The 19,610-nt window shown below is 33.4% G+C and overlaps 3 protein-coding genes across 6 annotated transcripts; 1 reads left to right on the top strand and 2 right to left on the bottom strand.

Annotated features, from left to right (window-relative positions):
• Nucleotides 1–852: 852 nt before the first annotated feature.
• On the bottom strand, nucleotides 853–4,711 carry LOC145814347 (calcium-dependent protein kinase 17-like). The gene is made up of 8 exons (XM_082911024.1): nucleotides 3,922–4,711; nucleotides 3,057–3,200; nucleotides 2,802–2,954; nucleotides 2,588–2,703; nucleotides 1,771–1,938; nucleotides 1,536–1,663; nucleotides 1,329–1,428; nucleotides 853–1,250 (listed from the first exon to the last, which is right to left on the bottom strand). Exons 1-8 carry the CDS (start codon nucleotides 4,622–4,624, stop codon nucleotides 1,152–1,154), a joined length of 1,611 nt encoding a protein of 536 aa, XP_082767150.1. The 5' UTR covers nucleotides 4,625–4,711; the 3' UTR covers nucleotides 853–1,151.
• Nucleotides 4,712–10,301: 5,590 nt separating this feature from the next.
• LOC114308257 (uncharacterized) lies at nucleotides 10,302–16,651 on the bottom strand. 4 transcript variants are annotated; one of them, XR_014357647.1, is made up of 4 exons: nucleotides 16,116–16,651; nucleotides 12,184–12,453; nucleotides 11,684–11,890; nucleotides 10,302–10,898 (listed from the first exon to the last, which is right to left on the bottom strand). XR_014357647.1 is itself a non-coding variant. In XM_028253809.2 (2 exons), the coding sequence occupies exons 1-2, from the start codon at nucleotides 16,590–16,592 to the stop codon at nucleotides 12,280–12,282; spliced, it is 651 nt and encodes a 216-aa protein (XP_028109610.2). In that variant the 5' UTR covers nucleotides 16,593–16,651; the 3' UTR covers nucleotides 12,142–12,279. The 4 variants fall into 4 exon arrangements, 1 of the variants encoding a protein (XP_028109610.2); XR_014357646.1 differs by having other exon boundaries at nucleotides 11,684–11,917; XR_014357648.1 differs by lacking the exon at nucleotides 11,684–11,890.
• On the top strand, nucleotides 10,547–11,940 carry LOC114308300 (non-specific lipid transfer protein GPI-anchored 10). Its single transcript, XM_028253872.2, has 3 exons — nucleotides 10,547–10,910; nucleotides 11,408–11,479; nucleotides 11,690–11,940. Exons 1-3 carry the CDS (start codon nucleotides 10,547–10,549, stop codon nucleotides 11,923–11,925), a joined length of 672 nt encoding a protein of 223 aa, XP_028109673.2. The 3' UTR covers nucleotides 11,926–11,940.
• Nucleotides 16,652–19,610: the final 2,959 nt, after the last annotated feature.

The raw sequence follows: 19,610 nt of genomic DNA on the forward strand, positions 1-19,610 counted from the left end.
ATAAATCCAAATAAACCGTAAGCTCTGATACCAGTTGTTAGGGAAAATCGATGTGATTCCCCACAAGTAAATCAATCAATGGGAATAAAAACTAATGCGGAAAAATTAAATCAAAGGCAACACAAGAATTTTTACGTGGTTCCCTCAATGTGAGGTACGTCCACGGGATCGAAATCCGATTCCACTATCAACCAAATAATTCCAAACGATTACAAACGAGACACTAATGGTCTCACAAAATCACCCTTAGGTGAATTCCAAATAATCACAAATAAACAAAGAGGAAAGACCTCACCAAATAGAAGAACCAAAATCTTCTGAACCAAAGTTGAAGAAGACCCAAAATAACAAACCAAATCAGAACCGAAGATGCCCCAAAAATTGAGCTTCACAAAAAACCGAAATTGAACCAAATATTCAATTTTCGGCACTGTTTCCGAAAATTGTAAGCAGCCGCCACTTTTTCCTTTGTAATCCCACCAAGCAAAAAAAACATAAACAATATATATATATATATATATTGTGAATCTAGGGTTTTTGTAATCAAACCTACTTGTTTCCAAATTGGATTGGGTCTCCACAAATATAATATATAAAAATATATTATACTAAACCAAGCCAAATTAAAACTCTTTTAATAAATCAATTGGGTCCCACACTCCAATAAGGAGGTATACTCAACACCTTCAAAGTTCACAACACATGGTAATTAAGATAGATTAATATAACCAGATGCCATTAAAGTCTACAATAATAATACATAGTAATGTCTATACTAATAAATATTGAACAAGAATAGATACATTTAAAAACCCCCATTGATTCCTAAACATTTCCAAGCCACACCTGATTAAAGTGTTAAAAAAATGAGAATGATAATAACAAACCGAACACCATAAAACCTCATAATCTTCAAACACATGGATACAAATTCCTTGTTAAGCCTCTTATCATTTTGCCTATATATATCCCTTCCAATCTTTTTCCGTTGCAATATGTAATGTACACAATACAACAAGGAATCCATGAATTTTTCTTTTTATAATCAAATTCATGAAATTTCTCACCATTTCTCACCATCCAACCATTAAAAGTTCTTTGGTGACATAGAATAGTTATATTTACTCCTCTGCTGTCACAGAAAAGCATAATCAAACGAATACATCGCGCCTTTTCTTGGGGTTTTGTGCTGCTTCCGGGTTACCCTTTCTCATCATGGCCACAAATTCATCGTAGTCAATCCGACCATCCTGCAAGTATTAAGTTGTTCATTAGTTTGCTTCATCAAATACAGCTTTTTCTTTTCTTTTTTCTAATTTTTTGCTCACATGATCAGCATCAACTTCAGAAATGATTTCATTTATGTCCCTCCCATCGTTGATTCCAAACTCACGAAGAGCTTGTTGTAGTTCTTCTATGGTAATGTACCTGAAAAAAATACAAATAGTAAACAATTTTATATAATGCTAGTATGTAATCATAAGGATATCAAGATTGTTCTTGGCATGATCATTGCCAGTCATCATCATAACTACCCGCTATTATCTTTGTCAAAGTATTGGAATGCAGTGTAAAGATGTTCTTCTCTGTCCATTCTGTTCAATTGCATTGTTGCTGCAATGAACTCGTCATAGTCTATCGTCCCATTTCCATCTGCATCAGCCTATTTTGGAAAAATAGAGCATAAAATTAAAAACATAAAATAAAAAATGACACGATGGAATTCAAAACTTTTATTAACAGGGTTTTTTTCTTTTTTTGGGAACTTACTGCTTCCATCAACTGTTTGACTTCATATTCGGATAACTTTGTCCCTTGCTTCGCGAGTCCTTGTTTCAGCTCCTCTAGTGTTATTGTCCCGCTGTTATCAGTATCCATGCCTTTAAACATTTGCTTCAATCCCATGATTTCTTCCTCTGATAGGCAGCCAGCAATAACCTAACCGTTGCAAGAAAATTAAACTGTAACGGAACTTTCCTAATCTCGTGTGCCAAGGATTGGGCAATGGAGCCAACTGATCTAAAAGCAGTTTAGTGCCAGTGCTTGTGACATAGCTAGTAGAGAGTAGTGATATACAAATAGAAAAAGTTTACAGAATTACTATTTATAATGATGTGGCATAATGGTATCCATTCATTTAAAAACATTATTCGGATTATTATGGTCATAACTTTGCAAATATGTCACTGCTACATCATCCTAGTAAATTCTGTATAAAATTTCTGATAGTTTAGCATTTTCCCATAACAAAATTGAATGTTGTAGGGAAGGATGATTTTGAAAAGTTTTAGGGATGGATGATGTTGTTTTACATGATTCTAGTATAAGGAACATGTTACGAGTTTAAAATTAACCGCTTAGTCTTGAGAGACTAATGGCTGTAACACATGCTTACAATAGCACCAAATTCTATACCAAGCTCACTAATTGCATTGTCATGACCTAAGTATTCATCTATTATTGTCATGATTTGTTTATACAAACTGAGAACGTGAGACTTTCTGAACTATCAAAATGAAACGAATATTTACCATTCAAACTAACAAACAAGATCACTACTGTTTAAAATGAGAGAAGTTTGGCATACCCGAAGAGCAACTTTCTTGAATTTATTCATTGCTCTGAACTGTTTGAGTCTATCCAAAACAGCATTGTCAAGTGGTGTATCAGGTGCTTCTCCATCTTCCTTAATCCATGGATGATCTGAAACACAAAATTATGCTTATTTAGAACACAAGTATTCCATTTTTCAACGACGACATGTATTGAAACAATAACTTTTGAAATGTAATCATGCTAACTTAGAACTTGGAATGCTGTCAGCCTCTGCTTGGGGTCGGAGTTCAACATTTTCCTCACAAGATCCTTTGCTCCGGATGAAATTGAAGGCCATGGATCACTTGTAAAATCAACATGGCCACGCAAGATTGCATTGAAAATGCCATGCTCCGACTCTGTCAATTCGTTTTTATCAATCAATTATACTCTCTCAATATATAAACCTTGAGACAAGTTAAAAATAAATTTTAAAAAAAAAAAGAAAAGAAAATGATTACCAGCCCAGAAGGGGGGAACACCACATAGAAGAATATATAACATAACCCCAATGCTCCATATATCTACTTCTGGTCCATATCTTCTCTTCAACACTTCAGGTGCGATATAATAGGCACTACCCACAATATCTTTGAATAGTTCTCCTGTCGAAGGTAGCCATTTCTTAATGTTAGATAGGTCAGAAAGTCTTCAAATTAAAGAGAAAAATGAAACATTCATTAGAAAAACAACATCATATCCACAAAAAGAGGGGTTTAGTGAAGAAAACTGTTAAGTTATGGCAAACTGAAAAGCATTATCCTTTGGAAAGTTTGCACACTTGCGCTTGGAAAAAGTTTATATTGTTTTTAATGGTACACTCATCTACAATAAATTTTGTTCTTGTATGGTAACTAAGTTGATTTCTACTTCTTACAACCATTTTGGTGTTTTAGGTGATGAAATCATTAAACGCAAATTTATTTCTTGTAAGAAACTTAAAAACTGTAACATTTCGTCTTTGTGCACACATCACAAATTCACAATATAATCTAAATTAGATTAGAAACATGTCTCCAATTTTTAGAAAATTGAGAAGACAGAGATTATCCCAAAATCAACTTAAAGCAGAATATGTTAAAAAATATATATATATAAAAAAAAACCATGGTTTAAGAATTTCAACACCCTACCAAGTTTTCTCATTCATTCTATAAATTGTGTCATTTCATTTCCTGGTTTTTCCTCACCAAGCAAAAAAATATATTTTTTAAATTAACAAAAGATAGCCAAACCATTTTAAATTAGATATTTACTGAAATTTCATGGGTAAATAGCTCATAATGTAAGAAAAACATTAAGAAACAAGGATGATAAAACTAGAACCTTGCTTGTAGAAGACGGATAGACCGAAATCAGTAGCTTTAAGAGGCGAATTCTCATCCTTGTTCAACAAAAGGAAGTTCTCGGGCTTGAGATCCCTATGAATAACCCCCATTGTATGACATGTGTGGACAATCTGCACAATGGTCCTCAATAGCGACGCAGCAGCCCGTTCAGTATAATGCCCTTTGGCTATGATCCGATCAAACAGCTCACCTCCGGCACACAACTCCATCACCAAATGTACCGAATGCTTATCCTCATACGCTCCCTTTAATTCCACGATATTTGGTTGTCCCGCCAAATGATGCATAATTTGGACTTCTCTCCTAACATCCTCAATGTCCTCCTTGTTAACCAATTTCCTCTTTGCTATTGTCTTGCAAGCAAATTGTTCCCCAGTTGCCTTGTTTGTGCACAAATGAGTCACACCAAATTGTCCCCTCCCAAGCTCTTTTCCAATCGTATACGTCTGGCGAATGTCCTCCATAGGCCGGCCTAAAACAGGCCCCACTGCGGCAGGCTTTGAGGGCTTGTGACTTGGGGAGGACGAGGGAGGCGTGTTTTTAGGCGGGGTGGTTGAATTTTGTGGAGATTGGGTGGGACCGGCATTGTTTTCATCCATCTGATCGCCTAATCCCTCGGCTTTGCCAGCATTGTTGTCAGGGGGATCATTGGCGTCGCCATGGGAACAACAGTTCCCCATTAGATGGAGAGACAGGGAGGGAGGGAGAAGAAGAAGAATATGGGATGGGGGTGGGCCCGGAGGGCGAGCAAAAAAGGAGTGGGGGGTTTTGGGGACTGAAAAAAAAAAAAAAAAAAAAAAAGAAGAAGATATTTTAGAGACAGACAGAAAAGAAAGGTAGAGAAAGGATGATACAGGTTGGACTTGGGAGAATATTGGAGAGGACTGATGGTGAGGAATTGTAGGGGGGGCTATGTTTGAAATGGGTTGAAAGAGTCTTGAGAAAGTGGGAGGAGACTAGTGTTTTCTTTTAGGGACTAGGGTTGGGAGGGTTTCCCGGGAAACAAACGGTTTTTTGATTTGTTGGTTGTGTTAGATAACGGCTAGGGAACTTGTACAGATGAACAAATTGCAAAGCTATGATGGGCACCTTAGCTGTTATTTTTGAGAAAGTGACTACAATACCCCTAGGTGGATCTCTTTGCAAATATACAAAAGTATGAAAATTTCAATGGATTGTCATCCCTATATACACACACTGTCAATTTTGTACTTTGATGTTTGGGAGTGACAAAACCACCCTGGGGTGTGGTGCATAAACTTACATGGGTACAAGATTTTCTGATATGAAATTTTCTCTATTCCTTGTTTGAAAATATATAGAATTATATCTCGAGACTTTGTAACTTGAAATTCTCAAATAAGTATATATATTTAAAGAATTTAGGAATAGATAAATATATAAATTATATACAAAAATATTGTAATGACAGAAAAACATATAATGATCTAGTAAGATATGTGAAATGACAAACGTGAAGCCAAATATGGATTGAGAGTTCTCCCACTCAAGAAATTTGTATGGCTAATTCCAGCTATTTCAATTTTTTTTTCCTTTTTTTATAATAATTTTGTGAGTTTGGGTGTCATGAAGGACAAGTTCTAAATCTGGACTATTCGTTTATGTGGGTTTCAAGTAAATTGTCATATAAATGGATGGTGGTAAACTGTCATATAAATGGATGGTCCATATCGCATCACTACTAATGAATAGTTGCTTGGAATTCACTGATGCCAATAAATAAAAAATTGTGACTAGTTTTTTTGTCTAAAGCAGAATTGAAGTAACAAAAATGTTAGAGATCTTAAAAATTTTACTAAATATTTTATATGGGTGTGAGAATCACATAGGACCCATACCCATGTGAGACATTTGGTAAAATTTTTGATAGAATTTTCAGAATCTCTAACATTATTCTTGAAGTAACTTTTTATTCTAAAATGACGAGAAATGTCATATTTAATCATTTTTTACAAACAAAAAAGTTGAATGAATTTCTTGGGGGAAACGGCACTTCAAAATTTTCAAATAACCTATTTGAATCAATCTTGGAAACTTGACTTTTAGGGTGTGCTTAAATCATAAATTTTGAAAGGAAAACTGAAAATGTAAGGCAAATATGAATGAAATACAATTTAAATTTTTTTTTTTCATTTTCCTTTTAAAATTTCTATCCAAATTCATGATTCCTTAGGTAATTGACTATCATTTTCTTTTTTGCAATTATAGTTAGTAAACTTGATTTATGTATTCCAATCATCAAAGCTGTTCACATAAAATCCAAGCAATTTGGGGCATGATTTCTATTAATCTGATGCTGTGGACTGTATCAAGTACTGTATTGATATAAAGAAATGTTACCTAAACAAATAAATACTACACCAGAATTAGTCTTTAACCACGGTTTCATTAACGGCAGTAAAACGAGAGGCTTTTCTCAATATAAGCCTTTTTTACATTGTATTTCCAAAACTAGGTCAACTTCTGACGGAATTCCAAAACTAAGCTAAAGCGCCATTACTATTCGCGCTTTTACTGTTAGGAGCGCAAAAGTAGATGAACAGCAAAATCGCTATTACAAATAGCGACTTTGATTAAGAAGTCGCTGTTACGAATAGCGCTTCTAGGGTTAATTTTTTTCCCAAGGAAAACGCTGTTAAGAACAGCGCTTTTTACACAAAATTTTTTTTGCGAAAAAAACGCTATTGCTAATAGCGCTTTCACTGTACATATAATTTTTTTTTTTTTTTTAGAAAACGTTATTTCAAATAACATTTTTACTGTTGAGACATTCACCAAAACCAACCCACCTCTGACACACGCACACACCCACACACACCCAACCCACACTAAGAATTGATTTTAATATAATTTTTATATATAATAATAAATTATATAATTTTTATAATTTTTGTAAATATAAATCATTTTTAGGTTATGGATGGTTTGATTTATAACACGTATATAAGGGTAAAAAATTTTGTAATCAAAAATAATTTTTACAATTTTTATAATAAAAAATAATTTATAAATTACCAAAAATAATTTATAATACGTATGTATTATAAAAAAATTTTATAATAATTTATAATATATATGTATTTACTTTAAATAAATTATATATAATCCGTATGTATTATATATATAATTTTTATATATTGACTTTAAATAAATTATTTTTGATACGTACGTATTATATATATACTTTAAATAAATTATTAATAAATATATAATAATTATTTTATAAAATAAATTATTAATAAAATTTTATAACACATATGTATTATAAAATTTTTTATAATAATTTATAATACGTATGTATTATTTAAATCTTTACATTTTTTATTTAAAACTTTTTACAGTAAACCCATCTTCACATTTTATAATACGTATGTATTATTCAAAAATAATTTATAAAAATTTCTAATTAATACGTATGTAAATAATTTAATACGTATCTTCACATTTACATTTACAGTAAACCCATCTTCACATTTACATACGTATGGTTTAAGGGTAAAATTTTTGATAAATGATAAATCAAACCATCCATAATTTTTATAAAGTAATCAATTTATTTTACAATCAATAATTTTTATTAATAATTTATTTTATAAAATAATTATTATATATTTATTAATAATTTATTTAAAGTATATATATAATACATACGTATCAAAAATAATTTATTTAAAGTAAATATATAAAAATTATAATACCTATGTATTTAAAAAAATTTATAATAAAAAATAATCAAATAGCGTATGTATTATATATAATTTATAATCAAATAGTGTATGCAATTTTTATAATCAAAAATAATTTATAAATTACCAAAAATAATTTATAATACGTATGTATTATAAAAAAATTTATAATAATTTATAATACGTATGTATTTACTTTAAATAAACTATATATAATACGTATGTATTATATATATAATTTTTATATATTTACTTTAAATAAATTATTTTTGATACGTATGTATTATATATATAAATTATTTACTTTAAATAAATTATTAATAAATATATAATAATTATTTTAGGTTATGGATGGTTTGATTTATCATTTATCAAAAATTTTACCCTTAAACCATACGTATGTAAATGTGAAGATGGGTTTACTGTAAATGTAAATGTGAAGATACGTATTAAATTATTTACATACGTATTAATTATAAATTTTTATAAATTATTTTTGAATAATACATACGTATTATAAAATGTGAAGATGGGTTTACTGTAAAAAATTTTAAATAAAAAATGTAAAGATTTAAATAATACATACGTATTATAAATTATTATAAAATTTTTTATAATACATACGTATTATAAATTATTTTTGGTAATTTATAAATTATTTTTGATTATAAAAATTGCAAAAATTATTTTTGATTACAAAATTTTTTACCCTTACATACGTGTTATAAATCAAACCATCTATAACCTAAAAATGATTTATATTTACGAAAATTATAAAAATTATATAATTTATTATTATATATAAAAATTATATTAAAAGCAATGCTTAGTGTGGGTTGGGTGTGCGTGGGTGTGTGCGTGTGTCAGAGGTGGGTTGGTTTTGGTGAATGTCTCAACAGTAAAAACGTTATCTGAAAGAATAAAGCTTTGGACCCCCAGTGGGGGTACTGGGGGTCAGCTCTCATTGGTCCAAAAAAAAAATAGTTTTTTTTTTTTTTTTTTTTTTGAGTTTTCAGCCAACCCCAGGCCGACACGTGGCACTGGGGGTCACTGGGGGTCATCCCCAGTGGGGGTCTGTAGCATTGCTGTATCTGAAATAACGTTTTCTAAAAAAAAAAAAAAAAAAAATTATATGTACAGTGAAAGCGCTATTAGCAATAGCGTTTTTTTCGCAAAAAAAATTTGTGTAAAAAGCGCTTTTCTTAACAGCGTTTTCCTTGGGAAAAAAATTAACCCTAAAAACGCTATTCGTAACAGCGACTTCTTAATCAAAGTCGCTATTTGTAATAGCGATTTTGCTGTTCATCTACTTTTGCGCTCCTAACAGTAAAAGCGCGAATAGTAATGGCGCTTTAGCTTAGTTTTGGAATTCCGTCAGAAGTTGGCCTAGTTTTGGAAATACAATGTAAAAAAGGCTTATATTGGGAAAAGCCTCGTAAAACGATGGTTCTACAAACCACCTTTAATTTTCATACCCGTCGATTTTTTATGTGGCGGTTAATAACCGTCGTAGATACCGCCGCTATTAATAATGGCGGTAACATTACCACCTTTAAATTATTCCCGACACTTATATAGATGACGGTTTCACTTTTTGTCGTCTTACCACCGTTAAAGGTTTTGTGACAATTTTATACTTATTAACGGCGATTTGTTATCGCCGTTAAAGGCAAACTCTGTCATAGTGAAATTGTATAATTTATTTTATTTTTTTACTCACAAATGTATCATGCAATCATATAAGTTAAAAATTTGAAACAAAATCTAATATAATAGTATGGCAGTGCCACATCAATTGTTTAATATATATAATTTGTTTGTTTGTATAAAACCAAAACAGTCTCGTTTCAAAATCTAAAAAATGTATTAATTATAAGTTACCAAAAAAGTTATCCAAATTTTTATCAAAAAATACATATATATTAATTGCCAAGAAAATAAATGTATGGTGTAGATGAAGACTTGATATATTGTGTCCCACACCTATAATGAATCTCATCCATTTAATTTAAATTTTGAATAAATTTCGCGGTTTGTAGTGTGTTTAATAACGGTTAGAGCCCACACGCTGATGTGACAATCTTTTGATAAACTTTGGGACAATTTTTCAAGCATAGTAAATAGAATTACTCATGTTGTTAAAAATATATATATCTCATATTTATTGATAGAAGTTACTTCTACCAAAAAAACAAAGAATTATTCATTCATATACACTCTATATCCACAAGTCCAAATCTCATTTTGCAGACCCATAAGTACAAGAAGCTAGTTGTGTACAAGATAAAAAGGTAAGAGTAAATTACATTATTAATCCTCTAGTTTGAGTGAAATTTCATTTTAGTCAGTCTAGTTTTAATTTCATCAATTTAAGCCTACGCTTTCAATTGCATTTCAATCTGGCCCTTTGTTAATTGCTGTTAGCTCTTCTGATGGAAAAATGCCACGAGCAACTCACGTGAAAATTTTAGCAATTTTAAGACAAGAAAGAAAAATAAATAAATTACACACCAACAGTCACTATTATCTTTTCTAAATGACAATTTGGTCCCCTTAATTTCGCACGTGTTGTTTTTTGTTCAAATTATTAATGAAAATTGATGGAGGAATCACATTAAAATAAAATTGAAACTACGGGACCAAAGTAAAATTTTGTCAAACTAAATGGACCAATAATGTAATTTACCCAGTAAAGTAGAAAGTGTGTGTTGGAATTACACACATTAGGCATGGAGCAGCTCACACTAGAACAATGCATCTTCATCTATTTCATACACCCTTAGTACATTTTCTTCTCATCTAAAACAAACTACTCTTAGACATCTATCTAATCTCCCAACACACACAAAAATAAAATAAAATAAAAAATAAAAAGGAAGAAGCAAACACACCACCATGTCTTCTCTTCACTCCCTCTCTCCCATTGCCATAACCACCTCTCTAGTTCTTCTGTTTCTCACTGGCCTCCCATCAACCACTCTTTCCCAAAACCTAGGCATCTTGCCATCGAGCCCTACTGTCGCAGATTGCACGCCACGCCTGATGCTATTGGTCCCATGTGCGCCATTCGTGCAGGGGACTGTCCCCTCGCCGGCGCAGCCATGTTGTGATAACCTCCGACAGCTGTACAACCAGCAACCAGGTTGCCTATGCCTCTTGCTGAATGACACAGCATTGAGCTCTTTTCCTATCAATACTACACTTGCTCTGCAGCTCCCACTTCTTTGCAACCTCCAAGTTGACTTCTCTACATGTTCAGGTATTATATTATACTAGCCAACTTTTCCAAACATGGTACACCATGGCATAGATTAACTTCCCGCAAGAAAAAAAAGAGTAATGCTATACAAATAAAATAATATGACAAACTTGATTTTCTTGCTTTGAAGGAGAAGATCCATTGACTACTGTCACATAAATTTTATAAATAAATAAAAAAATATATATATAAGTATTCTAGAAGAATAAAATTTCTCCCAAAATAAATAGACCTTAAGGTAGGGTATGACAATTGCTTTCTAGTATTCTTTTGTGAAAAACTACCTTATTACCCTTACTAATTTAGCAAAAAAGGAAACACGCATTTTACTCTTTCAATTTGTTTAGTCGAAAATCAATTTACTAAACTATTGTCAAATAGGGCCTAATTTGTGGACAAAGTTTAATGTTGGACAGTGTCTAGATATATTTGCAAGTTGGGTCTTACAATTGATTTTGTATAACACGTTTGTGATTCTTTGTTTGGCTTCTTTGAAGGGGTGCCTATGCCTCCCAGTTCACCTGTTTCTCAAGGCCCCTCTGGGACACACCCCAATTCCTCCATAGCTGGTAAGTAAACACATCATATTCCATAATTCGTGTATAATGCAATTGGATAGACAATATATAAATTAAAAAGTTGAATGAATTTGGAGTGTAATTCCACAATTTAAAAAGCATTACACAAGTTTTTTTCAAATAATAAATATGTTACTCACACAGAAGATTCACAAACAAACACAAATTTTATGTGGATAAATTTGTGTTGAGTACCTGTAGGCTGTATGTTTTTCTGTGATTCTTTAAGAACTACTGTTAGTCTTTGGTCCTGGTTTATTTACAATCCACTTGCTTGTTTTCTGAGAATTTCAGCCGCTCCTGTGGTCACTGTGGCACCTAGAACCAACATCATGGGTTTTGGATTTGGCCGTAGTGATGGCACAGAGTTGAAGATAAAAGGTCAAACGGTCATGCTGGTCGCTGTAATAGCATTCATACTGCTGAGTCCTGCATAGACCACTATATATAGTCTGCTATATCATAATCCCTTCGCTTTAGGTTTAGTTTGTCGAGTGAATTTAATTTAATATCGAAGAACAGAGTTATGAGTTGGTAATGTAATAAGATTTTACTACTTTGATAGATATAGTATTGATTATATTTCCTTTTTAGTTTACTTTCTACCAACAATCTTATGCTATACCTACGTCTCATATCTCACATAACAAGAGTAAAACAACGAAAAGTGAATTAGTTACAGCACTTATCATTACCTTACAAACCGAGGGCAACAACTATAGTTGAAATGTTCCTTTTGCCGGAATTGTATCATGACTACAAGGTGAAGTTTGGATTCAAAATTTAAATGGCTATTCCAAACTAGGTGCCTCCTCAGTTGGGTTGGACTCGAAAACATCAGAGTTAGACCCTTCCGGTTCTTCTAAAAGCTCTCTTGATTGAATTGATTCCTTGTATGCAGGAGTCGCCTTGAAATCTGTTGCACCTTCATTGTATGTGGCAACAGCAATTCCACATGCAATTAGCTGCAATTAATAAAGTTTAAAAATCAATGTCAGAGAGTGCCAAAGAATGCAAACATGCACAAATAGCAGAAGGGGGTACTGACATAAACTCTTCACTACATCAAAATTTAAGACTAAACAGTTAATGTTTCAGAAAGTTAGCACAAACTTTCTTCATTAGTACGGATCATAAACAACAGTATAAATAAAGGTCCTTTAAGCTCCAAATAACCTGATCTACTGATACACTAAAACCTTCTTCTTTTAATTATTTATTTATTTTTACATAGAGACACTTATCATATAAGTACTGTCATACCTAAATGTCGATATGAGAAGTTTAATTTTATCAGCAGCAGTAAGAAAGTGGGGGGAAAAACACATTTCCCTAACCTTATTAACAAAATTCATAGATTATAGTGACAGTTAAAGAAATCAATTTGGAATTTTAAATTCTACTTTTCAGTGTCTTATATGTTGAAAAGGTGGTCTTCCATAAGCTTTCAGCACATCTTCAATCCTTTCAGCCACATTGTCTTCAACATTTTAATGTTGTTGGGTTGTGTGTTGAAATTTTGAAGGAAAAAAAAAGTTCTGACTTTAACATAGACTTTTTGCAAGAGTTTAGATGGTTGAGGTTGAGAACATGATTAATAGCAATGATTGCAATAGTAAATTATAAGAAAACTCCATGCTGGTGAAATAATTTCGTTTCAATTATTCGTAACAGATTTGATATTTAAAACTTTGACAAAATAAGGAAAAAATACAGAAAATCATATCAATACACCTCAAAGAATGATGAAAGATTACAACATCTAATAATTTGTGAGTTTGTAGCATTTCTATCCAGATGGTCTATTACATGATCTATAAGACTTTTCTCCTAAATTTTCAATGCATCCTACGACATATCTTCATTACTATATCAGAAAACTAGTTTATAATTTAAGGAGCAACAAAACCTTAATATTATTGGATAGACAAAATTTGGGCATTTAGCAAATTTTTTGTCATGCTACATATCAATATATTATCAGCTGATATACATTGGTATGGACTTGTCAACTAAGCATGCTGCTGCAGATAGAACAGTCAATGCAAAGAAGGAATTCTATGCTTTAAGTCTGATGTTTAATTGCTGATGCAAAAGAGCCTATTTCCTTCATGAAAGATTTGGGAAATGTTGCATTAGGCATAGAAAACATGTTACTGAAGTCTTCTTAAGACGATACGCTCACCCAAAATGGCTTTTAGTTGTAAGATGGGAAATGTGGTCTGAAAGTACGAATAGGCTCTTTGAAAAAACAGCGACTAGGGTCAACATCCCATCATAATTTTTTATCCCAATTGAGATGGTCATTGATTGGTCATTCTCCATTTCAATCAAAACATGGTGATCATGACCATCATTATACATAATTCTAGCTATTCAAGTGGAAGGAACATCAGTTTCGATTGACATCTACTGAACAAGATCATTACAAATATTTAACTCTTTTGATTTTTTGATTTTTTTGGGGAATAAGCACCCTGAGTATACCAACCTTTGTGACTGGCTCGGCTGAGATCATTAATCCTACACCAGTTAATGATGCGATGGGAGAAGTTTTTATTTTGTCATTTTTTCATCAATGCTAGCCTAGTCGAGGGCTAAGCCTTGAACAACCAACCAATATCAACTCTCTCTTAACTAAGAGCACGTTTGGTATGATAAAATGGGCTGGAATGGAATGTCCATTCTAGCTTTGTATTCCCTTTCTCTTGTTTGATACGTCTTATCTAAGTGGGAATAGCCATTGGAATGACTATTCTAACAAAATGTGGGAATGCCTATTTCTTCCTCCAACCTAAGGAATGGTTATTCCATTCCATCATGGAATCACCATAAAATTTTGTTATTATTATTTTTTTTTTTTGGGGTACTTAAAAAAAATATAATCATTTAACTACCACTTCTATTCCCTTCTGCTACCACCCATTCCACCACCTTACCGTCACAACCACTACTGCCGCCTTCACAACCACGCCACCATTACTACCACAACCACTACCACCACAACCATAAAACCACCACCATTACCATCGTTAGGACTACTACCCTGCTACCACCGCTCCCACTACCACCATTGCCTCCACCGCAACAACCACTACCTTACCACCACTACTACCACCTTCATAAACATCACACCACCACCATTACCATCACAAGAACCACCACTCTACTATCGTTGGCCGCCGCCGCCCCCACAACCACCACCATCACAACGACAACACCACCTTACGACCACCAATGACGCCACAACAACCTATCACCACCACTACCATCATCTTACTATCACTGCTATAATCACCACCGATACCACCACTATCACAACTCACACTATCACTTCTACAAGACTACAACTATCAACACTATCATGATTTATATAAATTTTTAATTTATTTGTTACTAGCTTGTTAAAAAAATAAATAAATAATAAAAACTTATTATAAGAATGAGAATTATCGTCCTCTTTCTATGTCATTCCATGTTTGCAACCAAACAATGGAACGGAACTGGAAATGGACATAAACATTCCATTCCATTCAACCTTGTATTTCATTTTCACTCTCAAACCATTCCCATTTCATTTCTTTCCATCATACCAAACATGCTCTATAGTCTCTAAAGTTGCCTGTAGGGGCAAAGCAACATTGAAACGAGTGGGAGCAATTGCCCCCAATGACTTTTGAAAATTACTAGTTTATCTGTGATAGATCATTTTTTCACCCCCAAAGGTAGGATGAGCATTTGATACTTCTGTGTTAGAGAGTGGGAGCAATTGCCCCCAAATGTAGGACGAGCATTTCATACTTCTGTGTTAGATCTAATTAACACTGAAAGAGAACTGATTAAGATATTTTTAAAATTTGCACAATTAAGTACATTAACATACATAGGTTTCAGATTTAAAATATCTCAATCAGTTCTCTAATTAAAATGGCCTATTTAGTGCTTCAAAATATTTACAATTACCAAACATGGAAAAAAATCATGGCTCTGCCCCTGACCTCCTAGCACTAACTTCATAGCATTAGACCAAACAAGCAATTGGTATCTCTTACACTTTATATTGGCAAACCAATTCATATGTACATTCGAAAAAATTGAAACCCAATTCAGAAAACCTCTCTTTGGACTCTATAATTCAAAGGGCACTAAACCAGAGGTCCACTTCCGAAACTATTGAATCGCTTAAATCTTTTTAGACCAAAAAGACATTATACGTCCAAAAAGACACATATCTGTCTAAAAAATGTAACATACATGTACAAATGTCATCTTCACATATCTATATACGTGTCAACTATCTATCTATTTGTCCAAAATATCAACTACTCATGTCCCCTATCTACCTATCTGTCCAATATCACCTATTTATCCACCTCATCGCCACCAGCAGCGGCTGCCAACCCCTGGCAACTTTTTTAGAGACTTTTCAATGCGTGTTTTGTCACAAAAAAATAAACTTTGGACCAAATAACATATAGCCCATAACTGTGTACTTTTCACCAATTAATCCTAAAAATAATCATAAAAAGGACCAATTTTACCCAAAACCCTGTCACTATAAACACTAATGAACAACCAAATAAACAAAAATTGTCACAGAGAGAGAGAGAGAGAGAGAGAGAGAGACCGCAAAAAGAATGCCAAAAGCCCAGAGATATTGCACGACAAATCCAAAAGTGTCCCACTGAGGCCCCTCCCAGAAGTCCTGCTCTAAACCGGGAAGCTCCGGCAAGAAATACCCATCATCACCACCAACTCCATCAACGACCCCTGTTCCACCACTACTCCCATCAGTTTCAATCTGAACCGTCCGTTGTTGTTGTTCTCCTTGCTCTGTTTCTTGTTCTTTGGTTGTTGTATTCAAGCTCCTTTTGTTCTTGCTGTCGAACTTTCCTGTTCTGGAGGACATCTTCTTGGCTGCTTTTGGAACTATGTTGTTGTTGTCATTTCGTGATGTGGATTGAAGAGACCAAAAAAGAGGGTTTGATGGTGGGAGGAGGATTGGACGGCGGAGAAACCGATCGCCGGCGTGGTTGAAAGTGGTGGTGCGGCCATAGAGTGTGCCAGCAGCGCCACCACCTCCGCCTCCGATGGTGAGAGCCATGTTTGGGTGGATGAGAGAGGATTCGAGTTGAGATTTTTCTGGCTAAGCCTTGTGGATAAGACCTGATATCTGCACTCACTACGCTGTCGTTTTGATCCACTGCAACGGTTCCAAGTGTGAAATGGACAAATTATGTCATATAAAAAACAATAATGATTTAAACCACTAAAAAAATACATCACTAATAACACTAATGTATTGGGAATGATTAAAAAAAAAAAACAAGGCATAAAAAGTGGACGGGACCCACTGCCACATCATTAGTGCGCCTTCTAGTGCTCCCTTTTAGTGTTCCCAAGTATTTTTCTATAAAAAAATACTTATCAAATAAAATAAGTGTACTTATATTTTTAAATAATGTTTAAATGTTTAAATTTATTTATTAAGATTTTAATAAGTTTGAGTTTTCGTTTGACATAAATTAAAATGGGATTTTTTGATTAGGCAATGGGTTTCCTCCAGTCTCAGATTAGATTGAAGAGTGTTGTTGGGTCTGTGAAAACTCACCATGAGTCTCGTTTTTGATAATTTGAGCCGTTCAATATGTAGAATTCGTCAAATACTATATGCCTATAAAAAAATCACGTTGATCGGATATCGATAGCTATCTCATCGGATTAGTTTTCTGTCAACCATTTATTTTTTCACCATCCATTTGTTTTATACGAAACTTTTTTGATCACGTAGGTATCGATGTCCGATCAACGTGATTTTATACAAGTATATAGTATTCAATGAGTTCTACATATTGCACGGTTCAAATTATTAAAACGAGACTAGTGGTGGGCCCTCACAAGCCCAACAGCACCCTCCAGTTCAATCTGGGATTTGAGGGAAGCCAAGCCCTTTTGGTTAAAATAATCACAAAAAAAAAGAAATAGGTTTTTTAGTCTTTAAACCATAATTATTTTATTTTTTTCTCTAACAAAATTAAAAAAACCAAAAAACTTATTCCAAAGAAAACTTATTTGCCCCGAGCTAAAATAGCCAAAAAATTAAAAAGCTAACGCACATCTCAAACGAACCCTAAATTTGAACTCGAGTTCAATAAAAATTTAACGAACAAAACTCGAGATTGATTACAAATCTTATCAAGCCAAACAAATTATAAATTCATATTTGCGTATAAAACTAAAGTTACAGTTAAAACTTTGATTATATAATTATATATACAATATATATAAATATATTAAAAGAAAAGTTAATATCTTAACAAGATAATAATATATATCACCACTATTATATAAATGCATTATTCATAGTTAACTATTATCTACTTATAAATTAATTTAGCTATTATTTATATTTTTTAAATGTATAAATAATATATTTATTTTATTATATAAATTAATATTAAATGAGCTGAACTAACAAACTGAGTTTTAATATGCTTAAACTTGTTCATTAAAATTTTAATAAGTTCAAACTTGGACTAAATAAAATTTAACAAATTAAATTCAAACGAGTTCTTACCGAATAGTACCGAGCTTGTTCACGCAGGGTTCTATGGTAATACACCTCATCATTGAGACGTAATGGTAATACACCTCATCATTGAGACCTGATACTATCATCTAATAACATACAGTGATCCGCACACCATGTAGTTGTAACCATTCATTTAATATTTTTCTCACCATTCATTTAATTTTTTCTCCTAATTTTGATTTTTTTTTTTTTTATTTCTCTCTCTTTTTTATATGTAAATTATATTAATCTCCTTTGAAATTTTAAAAAAATATAGAAAGTCTCATAAATTTGACATAATTATATTACATCCTTTAAAGATTTTAATTCATATCATATGATTCCTTTTTTATCAAAAATTTATTAGTCATATAAATAAATAAATAAAATTAATGTTATTGGCCATGTTTAGTGTGGGGATATATTTTTTGAGTACCAACACGTGGCATGGTGGCACCGACGTGTCAGCCGAGGTGCCACGTATCGTGGTAGTTACGCCGAGGTGATCTCGGAGTTGCCGAGGTTACCTCCGAAGATATCAGAATCCGAGATAAGCGGATAGGGGACAAGAGTCCTAGGACAAAGAGGAGACTTCAAGATAAGGATAAAACTCTTAGGGAGTTTATCTTTATCTCTTAAGGAATCCAAAGTAAGTACTGCATTAGAGTTCATAGAAGTCATGCTTCTAGTGGGACTTGGATTGAGTAAACTATAAAAGAGAGACACCCCGTGGGTCTAAGGTACGCAATTTATGTTTTGAGCATTAAGTTTAGCACTTGATTATCTTTGAGAGAAATACTGACTTGATCGTCAGAGTGCCCCCGGGTGGAAGAACCACCGCCGGAGCCTTTTTCTTTCTGTTACAAGTTAGCTGAAGCCATATATTCTGCCAGTGCTCTCCAGTTGATTACTAAGCGGGCAGTGTGGTCAGATTTTTACCCACACAATTTTGGCGCCGTCTGTGGGAATCTTAGAAGAATAGATAGCCAGTGACGGACAGAGGGAAAACATTGGGGGCGACACTCCTGCTAGGAGTGGTAGACCAATCGATCTTGACGTTGAAGAAGATAACCACAGTACAGAAAATCATGACCAGGGTCACGGAGAGAAAGACGTCGGCCAGGAGGGCGGTACTTCGAAGTGAACAGACCAAAGCAAGTATTATAACGAAGATAACCTTCAGGTATGGAGGGATAGGTGCCTACGGAGAGATGAGAAAGTAAAAGACTTGGCAAACAAGTTGGCAGACCTACAGTCAGTGGTCAACTTCATGATGCAAAACAATGTCATGCAGCCACCATACCCGCTGCAAGATACGCCGATGCCGGCAATTAACATCCAGAAGGGAGGAAGGAAAGCAATCCCCGAAGCCCCTCAGCACACCAGGAGTGAAAGGCACTTACCCCGACCTTCCAAGGAAGACGGACGAGAGGAGCCAATGCAAGAAGAGTCTCGAAGGACACATCGAATGAAGGATCCAGGACCTAAAGAACATCGGCATGTTCAAGGGCAGGCACTCTGCTTTGACACAACCCATGGAGAAAGATCGAA

This window comes from Camellia sinensis, unplaced genomic scaffold (assembly GCF_055761805.1).
Source record: "Camellia sinensis isolate YWXY unplaced genomic scaffold, ASM5576180v1 Unanchor1, whole genome shotgun sequence".
Classification (NCBI taxonomy): domain Eukaryota; kingdom Viridiplantae; phylum Streptophyta; class Magnoliopsida; order Ericales; family Theaceae; genus Camellia; species Camellia sinensis.

What these genes read in the sequence shown, in the direction of transcription:
- LOC114308300 (XM_028253872.2), top strand. Translation starts at nt 10,547, where the DNA reads ATGTCTTCTCTTCACTCCCTCTCTCCCATTGCCATAACCACCTCTCTA. An exon ending in TGACTTCTCTACATGTTCAG is followed by an intron (nt 10,911 to 11,407) that starts GTATTATATTAT and finishes GCTTCTTTGAAG; the next exon opens with GGGTGCCTATGCCTCCCAGT. An exon ending in CCCCAATTCCTCCATAGCTG is followed by an intron (nt 11,480 to 11,689) that starts GTAAGTAAACAC and finishes GAGTACCTGTAG; the next exon opens with GCTGTATGTTTTTCTGTGAT.
- LOC145814347 (XM_082911024.1), bottom strand. Translation starts at nt 4,624, where the DNA reads ATGGGGAACTGTTGTTCCCATGGCGACGCCAATGATCCCCCTGACAAC. An exon ending in ATCCGTCTTCTACAAGCAAG is followed by an intron (nt 3,201 to 3,921) that starts GTTCTAGTTTTA and finishes TACCTTCGACAG; the next exon opens with GAGAACTATTCAAAGATATT. An exon ending in TCAAACAGTTGATGGAAGCA is followed by an intron (nt 1,664 to 1,770) that starts GTAAGTTCCCAA and finishes TTTCCAAAATAG; the next exon opens with GCTGATGCAGATGGAAATGG.
- LOC114308257 (XM_028253809.2), bottom strand. Translation starts at nt 16,592, where the DNA reads ATGGCTCTCACCATCGGAGGCGGAGGTGGTGGCGCTGCTGGCACACTC. An exon ending in CTTTTGGCATTCTTTTTGCG is followed by an intron (nt 12,454 to 16,115) that starts GTCTCTCTCTCT and finishes TATTAATTGCAG; the next exon opens with CTAATTGCATGTGGAATTGC.